Consider the following 16,608-nt stretch of genomic DNA (forward strand, 5'->3'; position numbering starts at 1 on the left):
GGCCAGCTCGGGGCCTGGCTGCTGCCCTGGTCACTCACTTGTCATTAGACCAGCCTGGGGTGGCCACTGTCAGGGCCAGGGGGTCTGGGGAGGAAACCAAGGCCAGGTGGGGGGCGGCCCTGCCCACAGCCCTGAGTGGCATCAGAGCTGGGACCGGGACCCCTGCTGGAGCAGGACCCCAGCTGTGCCGCTCCCCCTGCTGGCCCCAGGAGGGGCGTGTCCTGGCTGAGGACCGGCCACCCAGGACAACCAGCCCCCTGGTTCCAGAGCTGGCCTCTCAGTGAGGTGGGGGGAGCCCCAAAGGTGGGGTTGGGTCCTGGGGGGCTGCCTCTGGGCCTCTGCTGACAGAGCAGAGGGGAACGTAGTGCAGGATCTCAGGCCTCCGGCCAGCCCCGGCGCAGACACACCCAGGGCAGTGGAGCTCAAGGGGGTCCTCGGGGCTGCACATGGGCTAGAGGATGGTGCACAGGTTATCCGGGCACCCCAGATCCCAAGCCAGGCCCCTCCCCTCCCCACAGAATTCAAGGCTGTGAACAGGACTCCTCCGCAGCGCCTTCCTTCCTCCACCCCTGTGACCCTGGGGGGCCAGACCCCCTCCCCAGCCCAACACTGTGCATCCGGTCCTGCTGAGCCCGCCCCCGCTGAGCCTGCCCCCACCCTGTCTGGAAGGGCAAGGTCATCCTCAGATCACAGACCTGGGTGCCTCCCCTGGTGGCCCCTCCCCGTCCAGCTGGCCCTGAGGCGAGTCACCAACCTGCTCCAGTCCCAGAGCAGCGTCCCTCCGTCCCGCGCACTCCCGTCTACCCTGGTCCTGCTGCATCCACAGGGAGGCCGTGGCTTATGAGGCCCCTTTCCTCCGACGTCACTGCCCGGCCCACCCCCCGCCCACCCCGCGGCTTGCCCCCCTCCCCTGGCCCCCCTCCTCAGCTCTCCACTCTTCCCATCTGCTGCCCAGGACGGCTCTCCAAGCATGGGGGACACAGGTCCCAGTGTAAAGGACCCCATCGCACCGCAGGGCGGGATCCAAGGCACAAAGGGGCCAAACACCTTTATCCCTCACTCCACGTGGTCTGTTCCAAAGAGGCCCACGAGGCGGGCACCTCAGGGACCAAGGTCACACGTGTGCTCCTGGGCACCAAGCTGTGGGTGATGGGCATGGGGATCTCTGGCAGCCTGGAGCAGCCCCCGGACCCCAGGGTCACGCCAGCCTCACAACGCGCCCCAAGACCCGTGACCCCAAACCCAAGCCACTCACGGGTTCCTCTCCAGTGCCCCGTCCCCCACGCCTCCTCCGCACCTGCCCCTTCTCTACAACCCTCCGCAGTCCGTGAGGGCCCGCCTAGCACAGCCCCTCCCCCAGCCCTCCCCACCCACCCGGAAGGCCCCACCCCAACCGACTAGGCTCCCCGCAGGCTGGGCCCAGTAACCAGGGCTTGCGGGGGCGGGGGGGGGCACCCAGCCTGGGCCCCAAGCACCCAACCCCTACTGGACCCCAGGACTCACCCCCCAGAACCACCCTACCCCAACCTGGACCGGACCGGCCCCCTCCCCCCAGCTGCTCTGTGGCTGCCAGGGTGGCTCTGGCCCCACCCCCCCACACACCCCGCCCCCGCTCTGGGCTCAGCTTCTGGAGGCAGAGGTGCTCTGGGAGAGGTGGGCGCAGCACAGGCCAGTCGACATTCGCTGGAGACTGGGAGAGGCCAAAGGTCGGGGGCTGGATGCTGCTGGAGGGGCAGGGCCCTTCCCAACGCCCCTGGAGGTTCCTGTCCCCCTCTCCGACCCCCAGCCACTGGGCAGGCGCTGCAGGATCCAGCCAGCTCCCGGCCTTGACCCAGGACCCTCAGAGCCCCTCCTGGCCTCCAGTCCTGCCCTGCGGTTGGTGCTCCTGCAGCTGGGAGGGGCCTGAGGACCCGAGGCGAAGGTAGTTCTGAGACCTGCCGTGGCCTGGGAGCCAGCCGCCCATGCCTGCGGCCCCATGGCTGGACGCCGGACGCCGCAGTGCCGGTGGATGCCCTGCACTGGGTGCCGGCGCTTGGTGGGGGTGGGGGTGGGGTGGGGGGGTGGGGAGAGGCAGGCCCTGCAGTCCCGAGTGGAGGCCGGCAGAGGGCGCCTGGCCTGGTGGCCGCAGACACACAAACACTGGCATACACGTGTCTGTCCACGTCCACGGCTCACAGGCGCTCGGAACATGCGTGTGCACACTCACGCAGCCCACCAAGGTGCCGCTCTCCACGCTCGCAAGCCAGCGGGTCCTGAGCGCTCTTGGCTAGACTCCGGGCAGCCCCCGACCCATGTGCCCACCCAGGAGTCCCTGCACCTGGCACGTGCTCCACGCCCGAGGCCCGAGGCCGCGCAGCCCACCTAGCAGCGTCAGGGCTCAGCCAGGGCACAAGCTGCTCACGGTCACAGCTCAGAAAGGCAGGACAGAGCCAGGCTGCCCCTGCTGGGCAAGTCCCGTCGGCCTTCTGGAAGCGGCACGGCCGTCACGGCCCTCACTCTAGAGTGCAGGTGGGGACCCCGAACAACGGCCCCACTTCCCCCAGCCCCAGCAGTGGGGAGGTGGCCCCAGGAGTCCCAGCCCTGACCGGTCGAGAAGCCGGCCCTCAGTGCTGAGCAGAGCCTCCCCGGCCCCTTGGGGAGGAGGTGCAGAGAGCAGGACCCCCACTGCCCAGAAAGCCCCGCAGACGGTGCCCAAGAAGCCCTACTCCCCATCTTCCTGCCAGGACTGGCTCAGGGCGTGGAGTCCCAGGAGAGCCACCAGCATCTGGTGTGCCGCAGGCCTGGGCCCGCTGGGCAGGGCCATCTGGCTTGGAGAGATGATTGGACTGGGTAGCGCAGGTCACCTGCGAAAGCTCTGGAAAAGGAAGCTAAGCTGGGCAAGGGCTGCCTTTAGGTGTCTGCTGGTCAGTCGTGGTGTCTTGGCCAGAAGGTCTGGGGCAAACAGGTGACAGAAGCTGGCCAGGCCTCAGCTGGTGGATTGGCCTGGCCTCCTGGAGCCGGAATCTGGGGAGGACAGCACGCAGCGGCCAGGGGGCCGAGGGCAGGTTCACAGCCGACGGGTATGTTGTCCGGAGAGGCAGAGGCCCCGTGTGTTCAGCATGACCGGGGCTCAGCTGAGAAAAGGATCCAGGACCGCCCTACACGGCGCCCTGGCTTCCCGACCCGCCTCCCCACCCAGACCCGACTGCCTTCACCACGGGGCCCCCCTGCCCATAGCGCTGCTCTGGGACAGGACAGCACAGAACCACCCAGAAGACACAGCTCCAGCCCGGAGCCTCCAGTCGGCCCCGCGTGGCGGCCACAGGTGCCCTCGGTCAGGCAGTTTCAGGATGACGCAGGCTGGCTGACCGCCAGCTGGCGGCCCCAAGTCTACCCAGGGCCAGGGGAGCGCCGGACTGTCCTTATAGAACTGCCCTCTCCCCCGGACGAGGGTGCCGCGCAGATGCCTCTGTGTGTGGCAAGGGAGCTGGATTGGATGCTCAGGCCCTCACTGCCAACCCAGCCGGGAGGAGAGGGCCTGGCACTATCCAGGCCCAGCAAACAGAACTGCAGAACGGCAGGGGCGCCTGTCCTTTGCCCGTGAGGGGTCTCGGGCCACCCACCTAGTGTCCTGACGTGATGCCTGAGAGCAGAGCACATCTCAGACCAGTCAGCCTCAGGGCCATGCGCATCAGCGCGAGGGGCTCCCGGGCAGAGGGCAACTTACTCCAGCTGAACACGGCCTGCGGGGCAGGGCCTCCTGGACCAGAATCGACAGGAACGAGGTGCCCCCGAAGCCTTCAGGGCCGGGGCGGGACCCCAGAGTCCCGATCCCAACAGCGTGGAAACAAGAGTGTCAGGACAGACTGCACCCCCTCGTCCGGCCCGGCGCTGATCTGAGAGCTGCCTGCAGTGCAGCCCACCAGCCCTGGTGAGGACCCACACCTCACACCTGGCCCTCCTGAGTGCCTCTGCTCTGGGACACTTGGTCTCGGGCTGGCAGGCCACGTTTGACCCTGGCTCCCGGGCTGACCTGGGTTTTCTCATCACCCTAAGCCTGATCTCTGACCTCAGATCCGTGTGGCAGACTACTGGTTCAGTGACTGAGACCCTCAGGGTCAGCTAAAGGCAGAGGTGCTGGCCACTGGGCGTCTTCCTTGGGGAGAAGTGTGGGTGGCCGTGCTGCAGACCTGCCACATGAGCCACTGCCATCTGGCTGTCCACACGGGGACGGCCCGTCCCGCGGGGCAGGGAGCAGGGACGTGGCCCACAAATCACACAGGAGGCCTGGGGGAAGCCCGGCTGAATGGCCTGAGGGCCGGCAGAAACAAGCGCGGGGACAGAGGACTGAGCACGGCGTCGTGTCACGTGGTTGTCAGCGCCGGACCGTAAGAACGAGGTGGCCGGCGCACAGCCATCAAAGTCGAGTGGGCTTGGGCGACAGTGAGATCCAAATCACAGTGCAAGGAGGCGGGAAGAGGGGCTGCGAGGAAGGCCGGGGTACCAGGGCACCGCTGCACGACCCCCCCGAGCTGATGACGGGCTCTAGGGTGACGGCAAGGCCAGGAAGGCGGTGCTCGGGTCGGGCGGACGCTGGCCAGCACTGGTGCAGAGACAGACTGGGGAGCGGAGGGCAGGGGGCAGGTGGCGGCTCTCAAACGCCAGGCAGTTTCTTCCAGAGGAAGAAAGAACGAGAGCGACCGAGAAGTGAAAGTTGCTTCAAGGAGACAGGCCTCAGTCACGGTCACTGGGCAGCCGCGTGCGCCACTGGGGAGGGCGTTTATTACCGAGCGCACTGGGGGTGGTGGCTGGGCGTGGGTGGCCCCCGCAGTAGCAGGGAGCACTTCCTGCGACAGCGCCCGGCCCGGGGCTCCAGGAGAGCCAGGACAGGTAGGCACACGCCCCTGGGGTCCCGGCCGAGGCTGTCCTCCCAAGCGGCCGGCGCTTCCTGGGTGGAAAGGAGCAAGGCGGCGGTGCGGCCGCTGTGCCCTACCAGTCCTGGTTGTCCCAGCCGTCGTCCACGGCGGCCGGCGGTGCCGCCTCCTTGACGGCCCTGGCCCTGGCCCTGCCCTCCACCCCGGCCCCCCAGGCCTCCCGACCACCAACGTCACCGCCCCCGTTGCTGGGCGCAGACGCGGGGCCCGAGCCCCACGCGTCCCAGCCATCCGAGCTCCTCTTGTCCGCGGAGGGGTCTGCACACGTCCAGCTGTTGCTGCCTGGGGACCTGTGGGCCCCAGCAGGGTCGGTGCTCCCGAAGGCCTCCCAGAAGTTCCGGTCGGTAGTGCCTTGGGAGCTGTCCCCGCCGCTGTTCTGACAGCTCCGGCCCTCCGGGGCTCTGGGACAGAGAGCGGTCTCTGAGCGGCTCCCAGAACCAGGAGGTCCAGAAGGTTGCCGTCGTGGCCCTGAGCTGCCTGGTCTTCCCCAGGCTCCTCCCCAGAGAACGGGGGTCAAGGCCAAGTCCAAGCCCCCAGCCAGAGCCCCACCCCCAACCAGGGCACTCAGCCAGTGCCACTCAGGGTCCCAGAGCCGCTGTTCTCGCTCTCGGGCAGAGGAAACCCAGCCTCAGGGCGGCTCCACCACAGAGCTGAGGCCGTGGAACCTGTGGGAGGGACTCAGGCCTCCTGCCACCAGAGCCCACTCTCCACCAGTCCCACCCAAACGCAGGATGTTTTGAAGGAAAATGTAAAGCGCTGGTTTCCTGCAACGATTAAGGGGGAAAAAAACCCAGACCCTTCTCTGCACCGTGGAGTCCCTCAGTCCCTCAAACCACAGTCACACCACTGAGCACAGCGGACAGCACGCAGAGGGGGAAGCGCTGAGGCATCCCGTCCGCGAGCATGGGAAACACGCCCAGGCCTCGGGCACACGGACAGGACAGCACGCGCCACTGCCGGAGCGGCCGCTGCTCTGGGCCTGGCCCGAGACCATCCATCCCCCCACCAGATCCCCAGGGTCCCACCTGGGGTCAGAGAAGGAGAAGGCTGCCCAGTCTGGGCTCGCAGCAGAAAGGCCCGGGCGGGAGCCCTGAATGCTCCGGAGTCCTGGGAGGGGGGTCAGAGCCCAGCCGCACCCCCTCTCCCTCAGCCTGTCCCACAGAGGCGAGGCTGAGACTCTCCCTCCCCAGCCCTGCATGGTGGCAGCTCCCACGAGGTCGAAAGCAGGGCTTCAGAGCGAGAAGTCAGGGGGCCGACGTGCCTCTCTGCACCCCCAGGGCTCCAGGGGTTTCTGCACTGTGAGCCCTGAGCCCCTGGGCGAGACACACCTGCCTCCCAGAGACCCCAGGGGAGAATGCCACGGAAGGGGGCCCACTTCGGGAAGGGGGGCCAGTATACCTGTCCAACGGGTCCTCCGCTCTCCCAGAAAAAAAGGTGGTGACGTCCCTCCAGCCCCTGCTACCGACTCCCTGGACCTGGAAGGAGACGTAGGCGCTCAGCCTGGGCTCTGACGCCAAGTGCAGAGTTGAGACCTGGGTGAAGTTTAGGAACATGGCGACACCACGGGGCTCGGGCGGTTCGCCCCGGCGCTGGGGACGGTGGGATGCCCGCTGTGTGGACGCAGAGGCTGTGGCCCCAGGAGCTCAGCGGAGAAGCTCCTGGGTGGGAAGCAGGACAAACGCCAACCCGCCCCTCCCCGCCCCCAGCGGCGCTAAGGCAGAGAAGGCGGCCGCCCCCAGCGCACTCACCAGGGGAGGTCGGCAGCAGCAAGACAAGGGCAGAAAGAAAAGAAGCAACAGGTTAGTGGCTGTGACGGGCGCCCGTCAAGCCGTTTCCATATTCCTCAGGCTGTCGGCACCGCAGCGTCTACCTGACCCTCCTCACGTCCTACAGGCCCCTCGGGCCAAGAAGCCATACGGGGCGTGAAGCGCCCAGCCCTTCCTGCTCGCGGTTCCGGGCTCCTTGGAATATGGAGACGACGCTTTCAGCCGAGCCCGCCTGTCAGGCGGGGCTTCCCTACCTTGGCCGCCAACTCAGAGAACCCACTGGACACATCATCAAAAATCTTTCCCTCCTTCACCTGGTGGATCGAAACAGCATCGTCATAGCCGAGGCAGATGCCCCGCTGCCCATTACTGACAAAGGACAACGCCCACCGACACCTGTCAGGGGACCTGTCTCCACGCCGCGTCGCCCCCTCCCCAGAAGTGAGGGCGAGGAGCAAGCCGACCACACCGCAGCCCGGGCCGGTCTCGCCCGGACCCTCCCCCGCTGGCCTCCCGAGCACGGGCTGGCGCTGGCCGCAAACCGCACGCCCCCTCCCCTGGGAGCTTCTCTCGCCGCCTTGGCCTCCTCCGGGGTGAGGGGCCGGCCACACACACAGCCACGCGGGAGCAGAGTAAAGGCCAGGCCTTGCTGGGCTGGGGGACGAGAGCCATAGGCACAACGCATGCGTGAGGACACGGGGAGTGAGCACGGGAGTCTGAAGCCCGAACAGCGCCTCCCAGCACCACCGCCCCCCGAATGAGGCCCACGGGAGACGCACGCAGCCGAGTACCGGAGTCCCCGCGTTACCTTCTCCTGGGCAGGTTTGAGGACACTCTCGTTCAGACTGTGGCCCAACTCTGATGCCTGTTGGAAGGACAGATGCGATGAGAAAAAGCCGCGTACGTGGCAGCACGTTCACCCCAGGACTGCGAGCCCTGCCCACGGAGGGGAGGCTGCAGACGGCGAGCAGCCCGCCAGCACCCGATGCTCCGCGCTGTCGCAGAGGCTGGAGACCGCTGCCCCTGGCCTACGCACCCTGGGAAGGGGCTCGGACGGCAGCCAGCTCTTGGAAGCCCACCCCATCCGGTGGCCACCATCAGGCTCTGCCCGTCGGAGCCCACAGGATCCATCCCAGGAGAACAGCCCCTGGCATCCCCCCGACACAAACGGGTGGATCCCAAGCCCCACCTGCCCTCCAGGGGCCCTGCGGGAGTTCGAACAGAAGGGGATGGAGCTGGGGAGCGAGCCCAGGCCAGCAGCTCAGGTGGGGGGCAGGCAGGACACAGGGGAGGCAACCACGGAGCGGGGCCCTCGCCACTGGCATAGGACTCCCCAGCACCGCTGCAGCAGCAGCCTCAGGATCCGGATCCCGCGCCTCCTGCCTGAGACGCGGATGCCCGAGCACCGTGGATGGGCCACGCGGGAGCCCATCGGGCTGGGGAGCAGCTCTGAGCGTGAAGACAGGGAGCACCGACATGCAGCCGCGGCACAGACACCTCAGAGCAGGGCACGCGCCAGACACGCGGTGGGGGGGGGCGTGCACGAGCATGGACGCGGCCTTACCAGCTCTGGCTGCTGCTTGGAACCCCAGAACTTCACCCAGACAGCATGGGGAGACGGGGGGTGGGGGTGGGAGAGAGAGCGAGGCGGTGGGAGCGGTGTTCGGCAACAACCAGGACACGGTCCCGTGGGCGCCGCACGCTCTCTAGACCCAGCACCTCCCACCTGGGAGCTTTCCAGCACGGTAGGAGCGAGCGGTTAGGGAGTTGAGATGGGGGCTCAAAGAGATCAGCCCTTGGCCCCAGAGGCTCCTTGGACGGCCTGGCACCACGCCGGGACCGCCGGGGCTGCCAGCCAAGGTGTGAGAAAAAGACGAACACCAGGGCCCGAGACGCCGCCCACGAGAAGGGAGGGCGCTAACCAGGGACAGAGGCACGCTGCTGCCACAGGATGCAGACCCCGGTGCCCTGGGGGGCGCTGGGCCTCCCGTGTGCGGTTGCCCAGACATGGCACAGAGCCTCGTCCCCCACGAGGCCAAGGGCCCAGGGGCCTATGGCTGCCCGCCTACCAGGGACGGGGCAGGGTCTAAGCGTCCTCCGCCTGCTAACCCGCGGGCGCCCGAAGTGACACGTGGCATGTGAGCCAGGAGCTGAACGCACGCACGGGCAACCCTGAGAGCGCGAATGCAGCGGCTTCCTTTGTTACCTTCTGACTTGCCTGGGATCCAAACTTTGTCGCCTGAAAGGAAACACAGAGAGAGGGCTTTCTGGTCAGCCGCCTGACGCTGGCCACCAGGGCTGCACGTCCTTGGGGCCCAGACACCCATGCTGGTCTCCTGACGGCCGCGAGGCACTGGTGCTCACCCCACAGCAGCTCTAAGGGGCCCTGCAAAGCTGCCCACCACATCCGCTTCCCCTGGAGGAAGGCCGTCAGGGGAGGGGCAGCCAGGATGAGGGAGCAGGGCCGACGCCCACCTCCCTGCTCTGGAATGCAGGGCGCACAGGCCGCCCACGGGCCCACAGGTGGGGCAGGTCCCTCTCCAGCGAGCTCTCCCCCTCGCTGCCGAGCGCGGTCTGGTCACACCTCTCACCTCTGCCCAGCACCCCGGCCGCTCTCATAATAAGCAAAGAGGGAAAGGCCTGGATCCCCACCGCAGCCCCGCACAGCCCCGGAGAGAATCAGCAGAGGCCACGTGGCAGAGCGCTGGTGCCCCAGCGCCAGGCTCCTCCCTGGGCTCTAGCCCTCAGAAACTCCCGTCCTGGCCTCTCCAGGGCCCGTGTGCTCTGGGTCAGCCTGCCAGGCGGCCTCCCGTCCCTGCTCCGGGCGTTCCTGTCCCCGCCACGGCACGGTCTCCTCGCCAGGCCCGTACCCTCGCACACGCCTCTGGCCTGGCCCCTCCCGCCTGGCCTCCACCCAGTCACTGCCAGGAGCCGAGCACGTGCCCACGGCCCAGCTGCCTGTCCTGGCAAAACCCCCAAATCCTGCCTCGCCTCAAGCCCAGGAGCAGGCGAGGGCAAGAGGAAACTCGGGCTGTCCATACCCTGGAGACTCAGCAGCAGAAACTCCAGGCTTTGCTTGGGCCGGGGGAGGGGGAGGCAGGGAAGCCTGGGTCACCCTGACGCCCCGCCGGCACCTGCCTTCTGCAGCCAGCCCAGCCCCTGCAGGCAGCTCCGCTCTGCCCGGTACACCACCAACCGTCACAACAAATAACGTCCGTGGGGCCTGGGGGATTCGCCAGGGCGAGAGGCTGCTCACCGAAACCCCCTCAGGGCAGATGGCCGTGCGGCCTGAGCCCCGTCAGGACCCCTGGTCCCCCAGAGCCACCGGCCTGCGCGGCCGCGTGACGGGACGGGCTACTTACACCCTCCTTCGCTGCCGAGGCAAACCTGCTTGCTCCAGTGGCGAAGCTGCTCCAGCCCTGAAAGGAAGCGACACACAAGCCACGTGGCGGCTCCACACGTGGCCACCAAGGGGGTGCTCCTCAGACACGCGCCGGCCGCCTCGCACCCACGTCTGTGGGAAGGACACAGCCAGGGCCCCAGAAGCAGCTCCTGGCCCGGCTCCCTGGAGACATGCCTTCCCCCGAAGCGCCCCGCCACCCCTCCAGACAGACCACGGGGCGCTGGGGGCACTGAAAGCTGTCCTCCTTCCTCTAAGTCCAAGGTTGTTTCCCCTAAGCCTCCGAGATAGATGAAAGCAACTTGGAAATAGAAACTCTTCATTTAAATCCCAACTCGGCCTGTTCCACCTGAAGGAGACGCAGAGGGACCCTCGCGAGGAACTGAGAAGACAAGTGCGTGCGGCCTCTTCCCCATGGCGGGGCGGGGTGACACGGAGACACACACTACAGCCTGGGAGGCGCTTCTGGAGAACGGGCTCCTGCACGGCGGGCCAGGCCGACGGCCCCTTTCTTCCCTGGGGCAGCCCTGGCCCAGAACCCACATGCTTGGGAGACTCTGCCAGGAGCGGGCGGCCAGGCGGGCTCCACTCAGAGGAAACGAGCCTTGCTAAATCTGAGGGATGTGTTTTGTAGCCAAAGTAAACGAACGACAAAACACGCGTGGGATTAAACACCATAAACGGCGCTTTAAGAAGAGACGTCAGTGAAAGAAAGGCAGGGGGGCCTCTGTGAGACGGGCCAGCGCGGGATCCCAGGACGGCCAGGTTCCAGGAGGCCCCTGGGGAGCGGGGGACAGCCAGGACGGGCATCCTCACCGAGTACAGGGACGACATGGCGCTGTTGAGGAAGTCGTCTTCCCTCTTCGGAGGCGGTACCGTGTTCCCAAACCCCACGTAGCGGTTCTCCTGGGCCCTGGTGGGGACACAAGCAACAGCCCTGCTGCTCCCGACAGCTGGGGGTGCAGACGTGCCCAGACCCGGGACGGGCACCCCGGAGGACGTGCGGCTCCCACACCCCAGTGTGGGGTCAGGCTCTCCTGTTGGTGGGACGAGGCCCTCCTGCTGCACCTGCCAGAGGACCTGGCGAGACCCAAAGCGACAGCCAGTCACTGCAGAGAGTGGGACAGGCTCGACCACAGGTCAGGCAGGTTCCAGGAAGGAAGCACGTCCTTTCTGCTCCCCAGCATTGTGAGCCGTGGTTTTCTCTCCACTCAAGCCCCCCACCCGAACCTGGGCTGCCAGGCGGAACCCCAGGAGGCCTGCCGATTCTGCACCCCCTGCACATGTGGGCAGCAGCCTCCCCCGACCCTCGCAGGGGCCAGGTCTGCCTGGGCCTCCCCCAGCTCCCCAAAGCCCTCCGGAGGCCTTACCCTTGATAGGAGCCAAGGTCATCGTTCAGCCAGTCTTCGAAAGCCTTGTCCGCGGAGGGGGTGGAGTTCTGCAGCTGGCCAGAGGCTCTGCAATGGAGGGTCAGAGGTCAGAGGCCGACGGGGTGGGCACACGCTCACAGGATCACGGGGTCTCTGGGAGGCGCCGTCACGCCCACCTGCTCACACCTGGCTCCTCCAAAGCGTGGAGCAGAGGGTGGCTCAGGCTTCGGCTCGGTGGCTGAAGCCGGCAAGAAGCAGGGGGAGGTGCTGCAGCCCGGGGTGGGGGGCACAGCAGCTCCACGCCTGCCCGTGCCTGCAGGGAGGCCGCAGGGGTCGAGGCCAAAGCAAGCGCTCGGCAGGAACCTGGAGCCCTTGCGACCGGAGTCTCGCCACACAACGGGGAGGTGGAGGGGAGGGCCGCTGGGCACCCCTGGCGTCAACAGGGAGCTCTCTCTGAGACCAGTCACCCCGAACACCAGCCTCCAACCCACGAGAGGACACAGGAGGCCCGCCAGGGGGGCGGGGCACCCTGGGGACGTGGGCAGCCCTCAGTAGGACAGGAGACGTAGACAGCAGCCAACTGGGTCCTACAGAGACGCCGTGTGCTGCGGGCACAGAGCTGGCGCTTCTACTTCAGACGCACCTTTACTGGTTGAATTTCTACTAAAAGTTTGAATTGTAACTTAAAAAGTTGTTTTTCCCACTGACTTTCAGAAACGGCTCACAACTGGAGCTGTTACCACAACAGCACAGGGACTCTGAGCCACAGTTAAGGTCAGAGCCGGGCAAACCCAGCCCAGAGCCCACAGGCCAGACGAGTAGCTACCGGTGGGCAGAGGACCGCAGCGTCTTGGGCTGAGGTGGGGTCCAGTTCTGGGCGGGCGATGACTCCAGAGACCATTCTCTGCCTTCGGCCAGAGTGGCCACCTGCAGAGGGAGCCAGGGCGTCAGGCAGCGTGGATGCCGCCTGCCCTGCACACAGCCCCTTGGGCTCGGCTGCCACGGGCCAGGGCTCTCACAATGGGCAGAGTGAGCAAGCTCTTGGGCCCCCTCTGCACCCCCCGAATGGATGCAGCGCTCCCCAGAGGCTGTGAGGAGGGCTCAGCACTCCTAATCACAGGCCACCTGCTTCCCCTTGGGTGGGGCGAGCTGGGGCCACGCGTCCTGTCTGTGTGTGGACTGCACATGGCCTCCGTGTCGTGTCAGAACCCACAGGAGATCTCAGCCCCTGGAACCACTCCAGCAGCCGATGGCCGGAGCAGCCTGCACACGGCCGGGTGGCCTGTGCTCACCTTGTCCCTGAAGAGGGCGGCGGCCTTGCTGTTGTACTTCTCCTGCAGGGACCAGCAGGGGTCATAGACCTCTTGACACTCCAGGAACTCCCGGAATTTAGCGTTCCCGCCGACCTTCATCTTCTCCAGCTCCACGTCTTTCCACTTGTCCATAGTGACGGACCGGACAAAGCTACACACCAGAGGGCCGACCTCGCCACCAGTACCAGCATCCAAGAGCCCACCCCAAACGGTCTGGAATTAGACACGTGCACCTCCTGTGCCAGAGCGCCGGAGCGGGTAGGAGCTGGCCTGTGGGTGGCCCTCACCTTCCCGTCACCCGCCAGGCGGCAGGCCAGGAGCAGAGGGCACTGACCTGAGGTGCACCCCGAGCCCGCGGTGCTTCCCCGAGCACTCCAGGCAGATCCAGATGCCGTAGGTCACGCTCACCCACTGAGGGTTGAAGGCGCCGCACTCAAAACACACCTGCGAAGAGCGCCCAGGCGACTCACCCGGGGTGGGGCAGGGCCCGGGGACCCCGAAGACCCAATGGGGGGCCCCCAGAGGGGGCAGAGGGAGGCTGGCTGGGAGGCCAACGGTGACAGGGAGGGAGGACTCTGAGAGGACCCCAAAACCTAAGCCAAGTGTCAAGGAAAAGCGGACACTTACGTTGTTTTCATCTTGCACCCTAATTTCCTTAAGAACTTTCCTAGTTCTCGGGCTGGCCATGGCGCTGAAAGAGAAAAGCAAACTTTTCAACTTCCAAATAGGTCACTTCACAAGAAGATCAACTTCTGGCGCAAACACACTACAAAGTATGACTTCGAGAAATTCCGTGAAGCTGCTTGGAAGCTACCGGGGAACAGGGCTACTTACTGCAGGAACCTGCTCTCCACGTGCTAAGAAAAGCCGAGATCAGTCTGGACGCTCCTGGGCCAACCACAGCGTGATTATTCGGGGCAATGCGCAATTACTGGAGGCCGCTCATCATGTACCATCAAGACCACACGATTTATAAAAACACCCGTCTTCTGGTGAAGTTCACAGCAAGGGGTGGTCTTCACAAAACGTGCTCAGACTGGCTGTTAAATCTCATTTCCCCTTTTCAGGGCGACACATCAGACTTAGGCTGACAGTATCCGAAGCCAGGGAGCCCCACCTTCTCGGCCCCCGCAGCCCCTCTACCTTCTACCAGTGCAGGGAGGCTCCTGGCCTGGGGCGGAAGCAGTGGCGCCGCCTGACACGGGAAGAAGCTGGCTTCCCAGGGACCATCTGAAGGATGGAGGTGACAGACAGCATGGCCACAGCAGGGCAAGGACAGGGGCCTATGGACCAGCAGACCTGCCACTGCATCTCAGGGGGACACTGCCGGGGAACAGCAGCCACACAGCCTGAGCTGAACAGAAAACCCATTTACTTCTTTATAGATCTCCTAGCTTCGGCAAAGTTCAAGTTCAAGTGGTGGCCCGGTAAGTTTCAGGTGGGAGATGGGGAGGGAGCCCAGCGTGGTGTCGGCAGTAAAGTAACCCCACGGATGCCCAGCCTGACTCTCAGGCTGGCCCTTCCCTCGTGACCAGGACCTGCAGGCTGTCCCTCCAGCTCCCCCGGCAGCATGCATCCTCTCAGGACACACAGGCCGCTTAAGGGACAGAGCCACACGCCTGGGCTGCCGGCGGTGTCTCCAGCCTCCGACCCTGCACCCCGCTGTCTGTGAGGGACTGCTCCAACCAGCTTCCCTGCCAATGCTTGAGCGTGAAAGTCCCAGGAGCAGCAGTCACCTTCGGTTACTCCCCAAGGAGACCCTGCCTCTCCCCACACCCAGGCCTCCTGAATCCGGAGCCCCAGGATGCCTAACGCCCACAACGCCCACTTCTGAGCCAGCTGAGGTTAGGAGACAAATGTCTGCTTTCTGTAACTGAGGGAAACAAAGCCAAGGGCTCGCCGGAGGCACCTTTCTGCTCTGTATTTCTCTGTGCTGTGCATGACGGTCTCGAAGGCAAACACCTGAACCCACAATCCTGCCCAGCACCCAGCACCCGGCCCAATCCATCCAGGCGGGACCCTGTCCTCACGCTAAGCTCCAGTCACCCACAGGGCGAAGGCAGAAATGGGTGGCCCCTGGGAGCTCTTTCCAGAGGACTGTGCCTGCCCAGAGGCTCCCCTTCTGGCCAACAGGACCCAGGCAAACAAAAGTCAGAACTGGGGTGAGCCTGCCCTGAATTTCTAACTGCGTAAAAGAAGGCAGAGAGAGTGTCTGCACAAGTACAGCAAGGGAAATACGTGAAAACTACATGACTTGGCTCGGATTTAAAAGGAACTTTTTTTGGACGTGAGAATCCTTTCCTTCTGTGAAATGCTAACTTTAATACATAAAAAACAAACACTCCCTAACTTTCAAAACTATAGTTCGTCTTGAAATATAATCCAAGAACTCCTGCATTAATGCTTGAAACCAAACCCAGCTCTGTGCAAGTGAACGTGGCCTCAGTAAACGGTGAACCAAATAACACTTCTCGGTTTACAGGAAGAAGCCACTTGTCAGCCGGCAGAACGCTGTTCCTCAAGTTGGGACTTCCTCAATGCCTGAGATGAAAAGGGATGACTTAGGGACACCGCTTGGGGCTGTTACACAGGCAGAAATCCTGCTCATCTTTCCCAGAAACCACCTGAGGCCCCCGAAGCACCTACACCGAAGAACAATCGTTTCTCACTTAAAACACCATCACTTCTGAACTTCTGCAGGGAATGGTCCCAGGAAGGGATGCCAAAGCCAACTTAAATGCTAATTATCCCCCGGGCCATTATCACAGCCCCACCTGGCACAGAAACAGAGGATGGCGGAACCCTTAGGCCTGCACTAAACGACACAATTAACTCTCACATGGGTGGTCAGCGACGAAGCTGTTGAACAGGGCAGACGAGAAGCACAGTTCTACCTAAACGCACGGACACTGACGGAGAATTCCAAAGTCCCTTCTTGGTTTCCTCTCCCTCCCCCAAGACGATCACCCACGGCCACCAAGGGTGAGGCTGCCATTTCCGATCAGACCGGCCTCTCCAACACCGAGGGGGAGGACCCTTCCCTCTTAGGAGTGGAAGCCCCTTCAAAGCTCAGACCCGGCCCGACGGGACCCTGTGTCCAAACCAGCTCCTGGTTCCGAAGGAAGGGACGGGGCAGGGCCGGCTCGCCCCACGGAGGGGGTGTTGGTGGGCAGCGGCCCGTGACAGCCTCAGAGGAAAGAAGGCTGGGGGCCGGGGGCGAGCTGCGGGGGCGTGTGGGTCCAGGCGGGGGCGGCCAGAGGAGGGGGGACGGCCGGGGGCCCGTGGACTAGCCCCGGGGTGGCTGGGGGAGGCGCTTCCAGGTCCTGCGGACAGCGGCCTCGGAGCGGGTGGGGGTCTGGGCGCAGGCGGCCGCCGGCAGGGGCAGTGGACCAGCCCGAGGGGAGCCGGGGCCTCGGGGCCTCGGCCGCGCGCTTACCGGGCAGAGGGCTCGATCCTGCGCGCCGGGTCGGGCCGGGCCAGGCCAGGGTCAGGGCCGGGGTCCCGGCCGGGGTCGGCCGCGCCGCGAACCGCACCGAAGACGACCGCCGACCACCCACCCCACCGCCACCAGCTTCCGGCTACGTCGCGCCTCGCAACGCCTCACGGGAAGCCGGGGACGGGCCGGCGGGGGCGGGCCTTCCTCCCCTCCTGCTTGGCCGGAAGCGCTGCCTCACCCCGTAGCTATGGGGACGCGTCCTCCTCCGGGCTGCTGTGTCAGAGCTGCTAGTCCAGCGGGGACCGCGGTAGCCTGGGGACCGACAGCCGTGCTCACCAGCGGTGCGCCGTCAGGATCAGACGGGAAACTGATGGCCTGCTCAGATTAGAACGATTCATGGGCGTTTACTC

The 16,608-nt window shown here is 65.5% G+C and overlaps 1 protein-coding gene across 7 annotated transcripts; it reads right to left on the reverse strand.

Annotated features, from left to right (window-relative positions):
* Positions 1-4,735: 4,735 nt before the first annotated feature.
* ARFGAP1 (ARF GTPase activating protein 1) lies at positions 4,736-16,345 on the reverse strand. Of its 7 annotated transcripts, XM_079945506.1 has the most exons (14): positions 16,199-16,345; positions 13,390-13,453; positions 13,097-13,206; positions 12,742-12,913; positions 12,276-12,376; positions 11,450-11,536; positions 10,896-10,992; positions 10,042-10,098; positions 8,886-8,918; positions 8,244-8,273; positions 7,488-7,544; positions 6,934-6,993; positions 6,312-6,388; positions 4,736-5,314 (listed from the first exon to the last, which is right to left on the reverse strand). In XM_079945506.1, exons 2-14 carry the CDS (start codon positions 13,447-13,449, stop codon positions 4,969-4,971), a joined length of 1,287 nt encoding a protein of 428 aa, XP_079801632.1. In that variant the 5' UTR covers positions 13,450-13,453; positions 16,199-16,345; the 3' UTR covers positions 4,736-4,968. The 7 variants fall into 7 exon arrangements, with proteins under 7 accessions (XP_079801632.1, XP_079801634.1, XP_079801633.1 ...); XM_079945508.1 differs by lacking the exon at positions 8,244-8,273 and having other exon boundaries at positions 8,898-8,918; XM_079945507.1 differs by lacking the exon at positions 8,244-8,273.
* Between the last annotated feature and the right edge of the window lie 263 nt (positions 16,346-16,608).

This window comes from Stenella coeruleoalba (assembly GCF_951394435.1).
Source record: "Stenella coeruleoalba genome assembly, chromosome: 15".
NCBI classification, from domain to species: domain Eukaryota; kingdom Metazoa; phylum Chordata; class Mammalia; order Artiodactyla; family Delphinidae; genus Stenella; species Stenella coeruleoalba.